Source organism: Notolepis coatsorum, assembly GCF_963971535.1.
Source record: "Notolepis coatsorum genome assembly, chromosome: 19".
Classification (NCBI taxonomy): domain Eukaryota; kingdom Metazoa; phylum Chordata; class Actinopteri; order Aulopiformes; family Paralepididae; genus Notolepis; species Notolepis coatsorum.
The window spans coordinates 12,330,365-12,342,864 of NC_140183.1; the positions used below are offsets into that span (position 1 = coordinate 12,330,365).

General features: G+C 47.8%; 1 protein-coding gene across 1 annotated transcript in view; it reads left to right on the top strand.

Moving 5' to 3' along the window:
• The window catches only part of col14a1a (collagen, type XIV, alpha 1a), a 119,993-nt gene that overhangs the window by 33,106 nt on the left and 74,387 nt on the right, over positions 1–12,500 (top strand). Inside the window, 2 exon segments of the mRNA XM_084336541.1 lie at positions 3,264–3,419; positions 7,963–8,040. Coding sequence (XP_084192667.1) covers positions 3,264–3,419; positions 7,963–8,040 — 234 coding nt within the window.

Sequence of the window (12,500 nt, forward strand, 5' to 3'; positions counted from 1 at the left end):
ACAGGAAAATGGCGGGGGTAGTGTGAGCCTCCCACACGTTACACCTCGCCAATGAGAGTCCGCGCTGGCAGGTGAAAAGATGTGACAGGCTGCCTCCACATGTACCAGAGGGGACATGTGATGCAAGGCTTCTATCCTCCCTACAACCGACCTGTGGGGGGCATATGCGAGCAACGTTCAAGACAGGGGAGGGGAGAATTGGCACCGCTAAATTGGGATGGGAGAAAAATAAAAAAAGAGGAGAAAAAGTGGATAAAAAAAAGAAGTTAGGAAAGATAAGATAAGAAGTAATCATACATAGGCCTACGGTATTTATTGGTGTTATTATTGGGCCCAGGAGGCGATCCTTTACATTTAAATTGTGTTCTCTGATGCCTTCAGAATAGGATAACACCACTAGCATCAGCAACAAATATATTGTTAGCTTTGCCTGTAGGCGTTCCGTAGCCTCTGTTTGCGAAGACGCTCTCTGATTTGCTAGCCCACGTACAGCGAAGACCCTCTCTGATTGGTTTAGCTCCGAAGGGCTCTGGGATAGAAATGTCTGCCTTGTATATATTCAAATCAAATCAAATCAAATCAAATCAAATTTATTTGTAAGGCCCGACAACACACGTTAATGTCCCCATGGGCCGGACACGTCTTCTTTAAACAAGTCAAGAAGAAACATAACAATAAGTCAAGAACAAAACAAGAACACCATAAGGTCCAACAAATTTAAAATAAATGCAAATAAATGAATGAATGCAAGCACTCCCAGACATACTCTCTGCATCGAAGTGGTTATGCTTTGGCCCTCTTTTGAAGTGGGTTATGCTTAGAGTTATGGTTAGGCCCTAACCTTAACCATAACTCTAAGCATAACCCACTTCGAAAGAGGGCCAACGCATAACCACTTCGAAGCAGAGAATATATATGTACAAGGCGGAAGAGACCCTTCGGCACTAAACCAATCAGAGAGGGTATTTTCTTCTTCGCTGTACGCGGGCTAGCCAATCAGAGAGTGTCTTCGCAAACAGAGACTACGAAAAAAAATCACGCGGTCTGTAGACACCACTAGCATTATTAGCAAAGATAGCATTAGCTTAGCCTGTAGCCAACACTAGCATCATTAGCAAAGATAGCGTTAGCTTGGCTTGTAGACACCACTAGCATTATTAGCAAAGATAGCATTAGCTTGGCATGTAGCCAACACTAGCATTATTAGCAAAGATAGCATTAGCTTGGCATGTAGCCAACACTAGTATCATTAGCAAAGCTAGCATTAGTTTGGCCTGTAGACACTCACATATTTAGCAAACCTAGCATTAGTTTGGCCGGGATCATCCCTATGTTCCCCGGGTCCTATGTTCCCCGGGTCCAATGTTCCCCGATTGATTGATTAATTGATTGAAAACTTTATTAATTTGTATTATTTTATTAATTATTAATGTCCGCCTTGTTTCGAACTGGTTAAGCTTAGGCCCTCTTTCGAAGTTGGTTAAGGACGTAAAAACCAAAAACCAAAAACCAAAAACACCGTAAATGCCCAAAACCCCCACCACCTCCTAATAGACAGTCTCCTCCCCACCGCATGTATATATTCCCTCCCCGCCGTATGTATATTCCCCTCCCACCCACCCACCCCCTCCTAATGTACAGTCCCCTCCCCATCATATGTATATACTCTGTCAGGATCTAGGGGTAACAGTACTGTATATTTGAATACCGCCTATGTCACAAATGTATCAGTACTAAATACCTATATGTCCCTATGCCATAAATGTCATGTATGTTATGTATGTCATAAATGTCTATATGAATTGAAAATGGGGGACCCTGATGGAAACAAGACAAACGTCTTTCTCAGGTCTGCATCCCCTTAACAATTGTATGTATTGAGCCGTACTGTATTGTACCCATTCTGCAATCTGTTAAATAAAGTTTTCATTCATTCATTCATTCAAGGTTAGAGTTTGGAATCAGGGCTGGTGGTCTAAAATGTTCAATCAATCAATCGGGGAACATAGGACCCGGGGAACATAGACATGCTCCCGTTTGGCCAGTAGACACCACTAGCATCATTAGCTAAGATGGTGTTAGCTTGGCCTGTATACACCACTAGCCTATTTCGCAATGATAGTGTTAGCTTGACCTGTAGACACCACTAGCATCAGCAGCAAAGATAGCGTTAGCTTGGTTCAAAAGGTGTAACTTTATCTGTATCTATTCAATGGACAGTGGTGGATGAATGAAAATAAAAATACTTGACTGATTTGAAAAATATTCTTGAATTCGGGTCCTTGGCCTGCTGTCAGCCCATGTGTGATGTTTCATCCAAATCGGATCAGAACTGTAGAAGATATGGCTGGTGCAGTCAGACAGACAGACAGACAGACAGACAGACAGACAGACAGACAGACAGACAGACAGACAGACAGACAGACAGACAGACAGACAGACAGACAGACAGACAGACAGACCTTCTATTCCCTTCTCTTCTCTTCTATTCCCTTCCATTCTCTTCTCTTCTCTTCTCTTATCTTCTCCGCTCTTCTCTTCTCCTCTCCTCTCCTCTCCTCTCCTCTCCTCTCCTCTCCGCTCCGCTCCGCTCCGCTCCTCTCTTCTCTTCTCTTCTCTTCTCTTCTCTTCTCTTCTCTTCTCTTCTCTTCTCTTCTCTTCTCTTCTCTTCTCTTCTCTTCTCTTCTCTTCTCTTCTCTTCTCTTCTCTTCTCTTCTCCTCTCCTCTCCTCTCCTCTCCTCTCTTTTCTTCTCTTCTCTTCCCTTCTATCCTCTCCTCTTCTCTTCTCCTCTCCTCTCTGCTCTTCTCTTCCCTTCTCTTCTAGCTTCTCTTCCCTTCTCTTCTAGCTTCTCTTCCCTTATTTTCGCTTCTCCTCTCTTCTCTTCTCTTCACTTCACTTCACTTCACTTCACTTCACTTCACTTCACTTCACTTCACTTCACTTCACTTCACTTCACTTCTCTTCTCTTCTCTTCTCTTCTCTTCTCTTCTCTTCTCTTATCTCCTCTCCTCTCCTCTCCTCTCCTCTCCTCTCCTCTTCTCTTCTCTTCTCTTCTCCTCTCTTTTCTCTTCTCCTCTCCACTCATCAGTTGTGTTGAACTCTGGTTTGATTGAAGCTGTATCAAACCACGCTGCCCGTCCCCTCTCCTCCATACAGCTCCATGTAGCCACGAGTACGAGTTGTAACCCAGGAGGTGTCGTATCCTCCCACGATGAGGAAGGAACTGTGATATAAAGCTAACGTCTCCTCTCCTCCGTTACAGCTCCACGTCGCCATCAGCAAGACGTCGGCCAAGGTGGTGCTGGACTGCTCTCTGGTGGCGGAGAAGCCCATCAGTGCAGCTGGGAACATCACCACGGACGGAGTGGAGATCCTGGGACGCATGGTCAGCTCCAGAGGCCGGGACAACTCTGCTCCGGTCAGTGGGACAAGGATTTCTGCTGAAGTACACTATACACAAGGGGTGTAAAGTACTTGAGTAATTGTACCTCGTTACAATACTTAAGTACTGTTTTGGGGGATTTGTACTTTACTCAAGTATTATTAGGTTTGTATACTTGTACTTTTACTCAATTACATTTCAGAGGAAAAAAACATTTTATTCCTTACATTTAAAATGCAGACCTACAAAGTACAAAGTACAAATCGTGCAGGTCCAACAATTTTAATTATACAAAGTATATTTGTTTCTCTGGCCGAACTAACGTTAACGTTATTAATCCTGCGGCCGCACTTTATTTAAAAACAGCCAATCAAATCCCCATCAATGGAAAAAGGACCCGCCCATACCCATGCTGATTGGTCCTTGTGCAAGACTAGAAAGCGGGGATCTTTGATTAAACACCTGCTATCAGAGGAATAGACAGTCAGAGTGACAAGCTACAGAAGATGGCCACAAACGATAGTACGAGTGATGAAGAGGACGAAACGGAACATTTCATTCCCCCGGAATAAAATAACGTTTTTACTTTTACTTTTTAGTACTTAAGTACATTTAAAAGAAGAAACTTTTTGACTTTTACTCACGTGTGTTTTTAGCGAGATACTCTGACTTTTACTTGAGTACGATTTTGAGGCTGTACCCATACTTTCAGTTAAGTATAATTTCTGGGTACTTTTTACACCCCTGCTATACACTATGAAGTACACTGAGTATACAAGACATCAGCAGACATCAGCAGAAAGCACAGGTTTCTGGCTCTAGCACAGGCTGGTTATTCTGTCCCGCCTTGTATAAAGGATTCTTTCGTGGGCTTTTAAGTGGTGTGAAAACTTTGGTCATTTTCAGGAAATACGCTGACTAGGTGAAAACAACGACCCCTTATCGACTGGACCTGATTAAATCCACCTCAGTCACTGGGGGGGAGACGTGGACAGTGAGGAGGAGACGAGTTAAAGATTGATTTCCGAGCCTTGAGACATGGACTGTATAGACGGGAGTGTAACCCGATATACCGCTTGTACTGTTGGTTCAGAGATTGCATTCGATCAATCAAGGACCCCCCCCACACTGACACGTAACGGGTCAGGGACCCAGCCTTTTGAGAAGACTTTGCCCCAGTGAGACCCCCAATCTGAGGAGAGTTAGATTTAATCTATAACTCCACGTCTATAATGTACATAGGCGACGGAGGAAACAGAGGAGAGAGTGAGACCTCTGATCAGAATAGTCATTACATTCATATTACATAGCGTCGCTGGCGGAGGAAAACCTCGTAACTCCAAAAGCCCAACTTTTCAGGAGATGAAAAAAAACGAACACAGATTTGAGGGAGAATAGAGTTACGAGGTTTAGACAGATGATCGGTTTAATGCTTTCCCATTGTTTAATCTTTGTAAAACCACACACACATGAGGAGGAGGATCTACTGAGTTGATTTATAAAAGATAAAAACATTTTAATGGAGTTACGAGGTTTTCTTCCGCCAGCGACGATATATACATTCCGTCATACTAACGTCTAGTCAGTGAATAGAATATTAGTTACTCGTGTTGCTTGGGACATCCTGAAACCCCCTCAAAGACTCGGGGGGGGCCCCGAAACCCACTTTGAGAACCACTATAAATGGTTGTGGCCGTGGATAAGGTGGAGTGAGAATTAAAACCATTAAAACCTTAGTCGGACCATTAGAGATCCGTTCCGTTTTCAAATCAGCTAGAGTTCCAGTGAGTGTTTGCATTGAAGCTCCCTCTCGTAGCCCTGGTGCTGGACCCGTCACGCTGCTCTCTGGCCGAGGGCCTCTGGCAGCCACTGCTCTGAGAGAAGGGGAGAGATCGCTGTCTGCTTGGAAATAGTGTTGCTGTTATGAGAAGGATCTTTCCTCAGTTTCGCCGAAGCAAAGTGTCAGCTGAAAAAGCGCTGCGTAGAGCAGTCGAGTAGAGTAGTCGAGTCGGCCTGTCACGGTGGGAGTGAAGGACGGTCAGCGTTTTCCTACTTACGGGGTCACTATTGTTCCAATGTTATCTGGAGATGCGTGTGGAGAGCTGTGTCACTGTATCTCTTTCCGCTGGATCCGTAGATACGCACACAGATCTGTAAATGCGACGTGGATTTAGTAGATCTGTGTACACATTTACAGATCTGTCTACAAGTTTACAGATCTGTGTACACATTTACACATCTGTGTACACATTTACAGAGCTCAGTTACCCATTTACAGACAGTCCCTCGGGACAAACTACACTTTAACTCTTTAAACTAGGGATGTTCGATATTGGCTTTTTTACCGATATCCGATATACCGATATTGTCCAACTCTTAATTTCCGATACCAATATCAACCGATACCGATATATGCAGGGTTCCCCCCACCCCCCCTCCCCCCCAAAAACTGAATAATTTCAGGTAATTAACATTACTTATTACATGGCGTTTTAACATTCGCCAAAATGCTTGATTGTGATTGGTCAATAGCGCTCCGTTGTCCCTAGCAGCGGTAAATTATTCCTCGATAATTCACCGCTGCTACGGGCAACGCGCAATAATGACCGCTGTTAGGGGCAACTATTGCGCTATTGACCAATCACAATCAAGCATTTTGATCGCAGTCACGAAAGCTATAACCTCGTTCCCAGCTTTATCTCGCACAGCTGCACTACATCAGGTGCAATCAAGTCCACACCTGCCGAGGAGCAACAGAACAACTGCGTCTGCATTTGATCTCGTCTTGTCAATGGTGTAAAATTAATTACGTATTATTGTTAGTAAGTTAGCCATGTAATAAGCGGGATAATGTATAGCTATACTCGGTCATTGTCGCAAAAGAATTGACCTTCACTGCGTTCCAGAACGCTGTGTCGGTCAATTATTTTGCGACAATGACCTCGTAGCTATACATTATCCCTTACATATCTCTTGTTGTGGAATTAACACATATAACATTATGCATACTTTTGACAATAAATAGTGGTAGTGAAAGGGTTAACCTTCTGTAGTGTGGTTGTGAAAGGGTTAACCATTTGTCGTGTGGCAGTGAAAGGGTTAACCCTTTGTCTTGTGGCAGTGAAAGGGTTAACCCCGTTGGTAGTGTGGTAGTGAAAGGGTTAAAAAGAGAGATTATGATAATGTCCTGTAACAGCGGTAGGAATGGAAACCGCTTATGGACACCACGGCCCAGTTCTCCACGAGCTATAGCAGAACGTCCCCCAGGTGTTGGCAGACACCCCCCCTCTCTACTCCACGCTAAGTGGACTCTTTGTTTATTTGACTTCCTTGATAAAACAGTGGATCTCATGGTGTTTTTTTCACTCTTAACGGGTGGTTTTCCATCTATTCTGCCGTGTCCTTGACATGAGAATTAACGCTAAGCGCGGATCTCTGTTGCCGCTCAGTGTTATTGACTACGTCTGGGTTTCGACAAAGTCGGAGATGTAAGAATTGGAATCGTACGGTGAAATGGAGACGTGCTTTACGTGCCAGCGATGTGTGCGTAACAGAGTAGCTCCATGGCTCCTAAACTCCTCGTGGGACCTGTCTAATAACTACACACCAGCTCATGCTACTTAAGCAGCGGCCGCAGCGCTAGCCCTAGAGGTTAGAGAGGTGGGGAGGTCGCCGGCTCGATGGGTCCACAGTATTGATGACTGTGGTTGTAGCTCCCAGGTGTGGATATGTCTAACTGTGTGAGCGTGAAGAGGTCTACATGGTGAGCATTACTCAGCGTAAAGAAAGCGTGAAGAGGTCTACATGGTGAGCATTACTCAAGGTAAAGAAAGCTTAAGGAACACTACTGTCATCATGCGTGAACCCTCACAGTCAGGCCTGCTGTGACCCAGCGTGGCTCCTGGTTCACTGGCATCCAGTACATTACAGCTGCTCATTAGGGCTCGTTAAGAGACAGACTCTCCATCGCTGCTCATTAGGGCTCATTAAGAGACAGACTCTCCATCGCTGCTCGTTAGGGCTCGTTAAGAGACAGACTCTCCATCGCTGCTCGTCAGGGCTCGTTAAGAGACAGACTCTCCATCGCTGCTCGTTAGGGCTCGTTAAGAGACAGACTCTCCATCACTGCTCGTTAGGGCTCGTTAAGAGACAGACTCTCCATCGCTGCTCGTTAGGGCTCGTTAAGAGACAGACTCTCCATCGCTGCTCGTTAGGGCTCGTTAAGAGACAGACTCTCCATCGCTGCTCGTCAGGGCTCGTTAAGAGACAGACTCTCCATCACTGCTCCGTATCAGCGGGAAACATATACTTGACCGTAACATTATGAAATACCAGGCATAACATTCCTATCCCTTATGTTTAAATATGTTTAAGATTATGTCAAAGTATGTCTGAATGGTATTTTTCTTTTAATTGGCCAAAATGTGATGGTGATACAGTATTAACAGTTCTGGTGTGTGTGTGTGTCTCCCTGTGTGTGTGCGTGTGCGTGTGCATGTGCGTGTGTGTGTGTGTCCGTCTGTGTGTGTGTGTGTGTGTGTGCGTGTGCGTGTGCGTGTGTGTGTGTGTGTGTATACAGTTCCAGCTCCAGATGTTTGACATCATGTGTAGCACCTCATGGTCCAGCAGGGATAAGTGCTGTGAACTACCTGGACTGGTAAGAATCAATCAATCAATCAATCAATCAATCAATCAATCAATCTATCTATCTATCTATCTATCTATCTATCTATCTATCTATCTATCTATCTATCTATCTATCTATCTATCTATCTATCTATCTATCTATCTATCTATCTATCTATCTATCTATCTATCTATCTATCTAACACACACACACACACACACACATATACACATACACATACACATACACATACACATATACAGATACACAAACAGATACACAAACACACACAATCACACACATACATATGCAATAATAATATGAATAAATGTATTAAATTATATGAAATAACAACCAAACTAAAAAGGTGTGCTCAATAGAGTGCAAATCTCCACCAGGCTGCATGCTGGTCCCAAAGACAGACAAACACAGAGACAAACACACAGACACACTGGCCGCTCGCTTTATAGTTATTAGCCTTAGCATGCTAACGCTAACAAGCACACTGACGCTCTCTTTATAGTTATTAGCATTAGCATGCTAACGCTAACAAGCACACTGACTGCTCTCATTATAGTTATTAGCATTAGCATGCTAACGCTACCAAGCACACTGACTGATCTCTTTATAGTTATTCGCATGCTAACGCTACCAAGCACACTGACTGATCTCTTTATAGTTATTAGCATTAGCATGCTAACGCTAACAAGCACACTGACCGCTCTCTTTATAGTTATTAGCATTAGCATGCTAACGCTACCAAGCACACTGACCGCTCTCTTTATAGTTATTAGCATGCTAACGCTACCAAGCACACTGACTGATCTCTTTATAGTTATTAGCATTAGCATGCTAACGCTAACAAGCACACTGACTGCTCTCATTATAGTTATTAGCATTAGCATGCTAATGCTAACAAGCACACTGACCACTCTCTTTATAGTTATTAGCATTAGTGTTATGGTTTGACACCGACCCCAAACGCACGACACAAGAGAGTAGGAATTCAGAGTTGCCAAATACAAGGGCTTGTTTATTTGAATACTAAATATAAAGAGTACAGGATAGGCAAGTCAACAAGACAGGTACATAGGCCAGGGGGCAAAAGTTCTGCTGCTCTGCAGCTTCTCCCGTGGTGGTAGTTTGGGAATAGCAGATGTTGACGTCAGAACCGCTCTGCAGAATTCTCTCGGCAGAATCTCCGATGTGTTGCGAGACCGAGAGAGGGAGAGAGGGAACGAGTCAACAACAGTGCAGGTTGAACGAGCAGGAGAACAGGGTGAACTACTCTTACTCTTCGTGTAATACACACAGTGAGCAAAATTCCAAACACAGTCCCAAGTGAATATCTTCGTGTAATATACACACAGTAGTGAAGTCCAAAAACAATCCAAAAGTGAAATAATATCTTCGGTGTGAGCAACACACAGAGGGAGATGAAAAGTCCCAGAAATATTATCCCAGAGGGAACAAACAAAAGGGAACGCTGGGTGAGTGACTGTCTGACAAAAAGGTGGTAATCTTCAGTGTAATAGTAACAAACGGAAAACGGAATAGATCAAGACAGTCAATAAAAACTCACCCAGACGTAATGCGTAATGGTGCTGGAACAACAGCGGAGCGAGCACGCGCCACGGGAACAGGTGTCCAAGAGGAAGGCTTCTTGGAAAAATCCTGGAGATAGCAAAGAGAGCAAAAGCAGCAGCAGCAGCAAAACGGAGAATGCAACCAGAGAAAAATCAAGACGATCCAACAAACTTAGAGTGGAGAAACGGGGTATAAATAATAAGGGATTGATTGATTGACAAGCAGTGACAGCTGGGGAATGTGATTGAAAAGCGTGCGGACCTGAGAGAACCAATCAGCGACGTCTCCGATGACGTCACTGGGGAGAAGCGTGTGAATGAGGGAATTGAAATAATTAACAGAAAAAACAAATGAAAACAGAGCGAGGTGGTTAAAAGAACAGAACGAGTGAGAGAGCAAGGACAGAAACCTCACAGTACCCCCCCCTCCACGGGAGCCACCCGGCGACCAGGCCGACCCGGCTCGTCAGGATGGGCTCGATGGAAGTCGGTGATCAAGCCGGGATCCACGATGAGCTGCCGGGAGACCCAGCTACGCTCCTCAGGGCCGTAACCCTCCCAGTCCACCAGGTATTGGAACCCCCGGCCCCGCCGACGAACGCCCATCAACCGGCGGACCTGCCACTGGGGGTGACCATCCACCAACACGGGAGGCGGCGGATCAGGAGCTGGAGGCATAAGGGGACTGAGGGAGACAGGCTTAACCCGGGAGACATGGAACACGGGGTGGATGTGCATGGATGCAGGAAGCTTCAGGCGCAGGGCCGCCGGACTGAGTACCTTCAGGACCTCGAAAGGCCCGACGAAACGGGGGTTGAGCTTCTTGGCCGAGGACCGTAGCGGGAGGTCCTTCGCGGAGAGCCACACCCTCTGCCCAGGGCGGTAAGTCGGCGCAGGAACCCGGCGCCGGTCGGCACCACGACAGGCGCGCTCAGATGTCCGGAGCAGCGCGGTCCTGGTGATCTCCCAAACTCGTCGGCAGCGGTCGAGGTGGACCTGCACGGAGGGAACTGCCACTTCCGTCTCCTGTGCGGGGAAAAGAGGGGGCTGGTAGCCCAGGGAGACCTCAAAAGGGGAGAGGCCGGTGGCGGAACTGACCATTGAATTGATGGAGTATTCAACCCAGGGAAGGAAACGGCTCCAGGATGCTGGTCTCTCGGCTGCCACACACCGAAGAGCAGACTCTACGCTCTGGTTCATCCTCTCCGTCTGCCCGTTAGTCTGGGGATGATAACCAGAGGAGAGACTGACCGTTGCCCCCAATCCCTTGCAAAAGGCCCGCCATACCTGGGAGGTGAACTGGGGCCCCCGGTCAGAGACGATGTCCTGGGGAAAGCCATGAAGGCGGAACACGTGGTGCGTCAGGAGGTCCGCCGTCTCGGCCGCCGAGGGAAGCTTGGAGAGGGCCACGAGGTGGACCCCCTTGCTGAATCGATCCACCACGGTCAGAAGGCAGGTGTTCCCCTGGGAGGAGGGCAGACCAGTGACGAAGTCGAGCGCCACATGTGACCACGGACGGCTCGGAATAGGAAGTGGCTGCAAGAGCCCGGAGGGTGCCTGGTGAGAGGCCTTGCTGCGGGCACAGACCGCGCAGGCCAATACGAACTCCTTGACGTCGTTCCGCATGGTGGGCCACCAGAAACGACGAGCCAGGAAGGAGAACGTGCGATGGACGCCAGGGTGGCAGGCGAACCGGCTGGTATGGCCCCACAGCAGTACCTGGGACCGGACAGAGTCGGGGACGAAGAGACGACTCCTAGGGACGTTGCTTGGAGCACGTTGGAAGCGTAGGGCACGCCTCACCACACCCTCGATGCCCAAGGTGATGGCTCCAACCACTCGGGCCTCCGGGAGGATGAGAGAAGGGTCCTCAGAGGGTGGAGCCCCCTTGGAGTGCATCCGGGACAGGGAGTCGGCCTTCGTGTTGCGGGAACCGGGGCGGAAGGTCAGCGAGAAGTCGAACCGGCTGAGGAAACTGGCCCATCTCGCCTGCCGACCGTTGAGGCGCCTGGAAGCGCGGATGAACGTCAGGTTCTTGTGGTCCGTCCAGATGGTAAAAGGCTCCTCGGCACCCTCTAGCCAATGACGCCACTCTTCCAGCGCAGCCACGACCGCCAGCAGCTCCCGATTGCCGGTGTCGTAGTTCCTCTCGGCGGGGAGGAAGCGACGCGAGTAGAAGGCGCAAGGATGCACCTTCTGGTCTGAAAGAGATCGCTGGGATAGGACAGCGCCCAGGCCAGAATCCGAGGCGTCCACCTCCACGATGAACTGTCTCTTGGGGTCAGGGTGGAGCAGGATAGGGGCAGAAGTGAACCTTCTCTTGAGGGAGCGGAACGCAGCGCATGCCGCTGGGGACCAGTCGAACGGCAGAGCGGGGGAGGTTAGCTTGGTAAGTGGCTCCGCCACTTGACTGTAGTTCCGGATGAACCTTCGGTAGAAGTTGGCGAACCCGAGGAAACTCTGTAACTCCTTCCGAGTGGTGGGTTCTGGCCAATCCTCCACAGCCTGGATCTTGCGAGGATCCGCTCGGGTCAAGCCCTTCTCAACGATGAAGCCCAGGTAGTCGACGGAGTTGGAGTGAAAACGGCACTTCTCCGCCTTGACGAAGAGCCGATTGTGGAGGAGGCGCTCCAGCACACGGCGGACATGCAGGATGTGTTCCTCGAGGGTCCTGGAAAAGATGAGAATGTCGTCCAGGTACACCACCACGAACACCTCCAGCATGTCACGAAGGACGTCGTTCATGAGTGCCTGGAATACCGCCGGGGCGTTGGTGAGGCCGAACGGCATTACAAGGTACTCGTAGTGGCCCCTGGGGGTCTTGAAGGCGGTCTTCCATTCATCGCCCTCACGGATACGGACAAGATGGTAGGCACTTCGGAGGTCCAGCTTGGTGAAGAACGA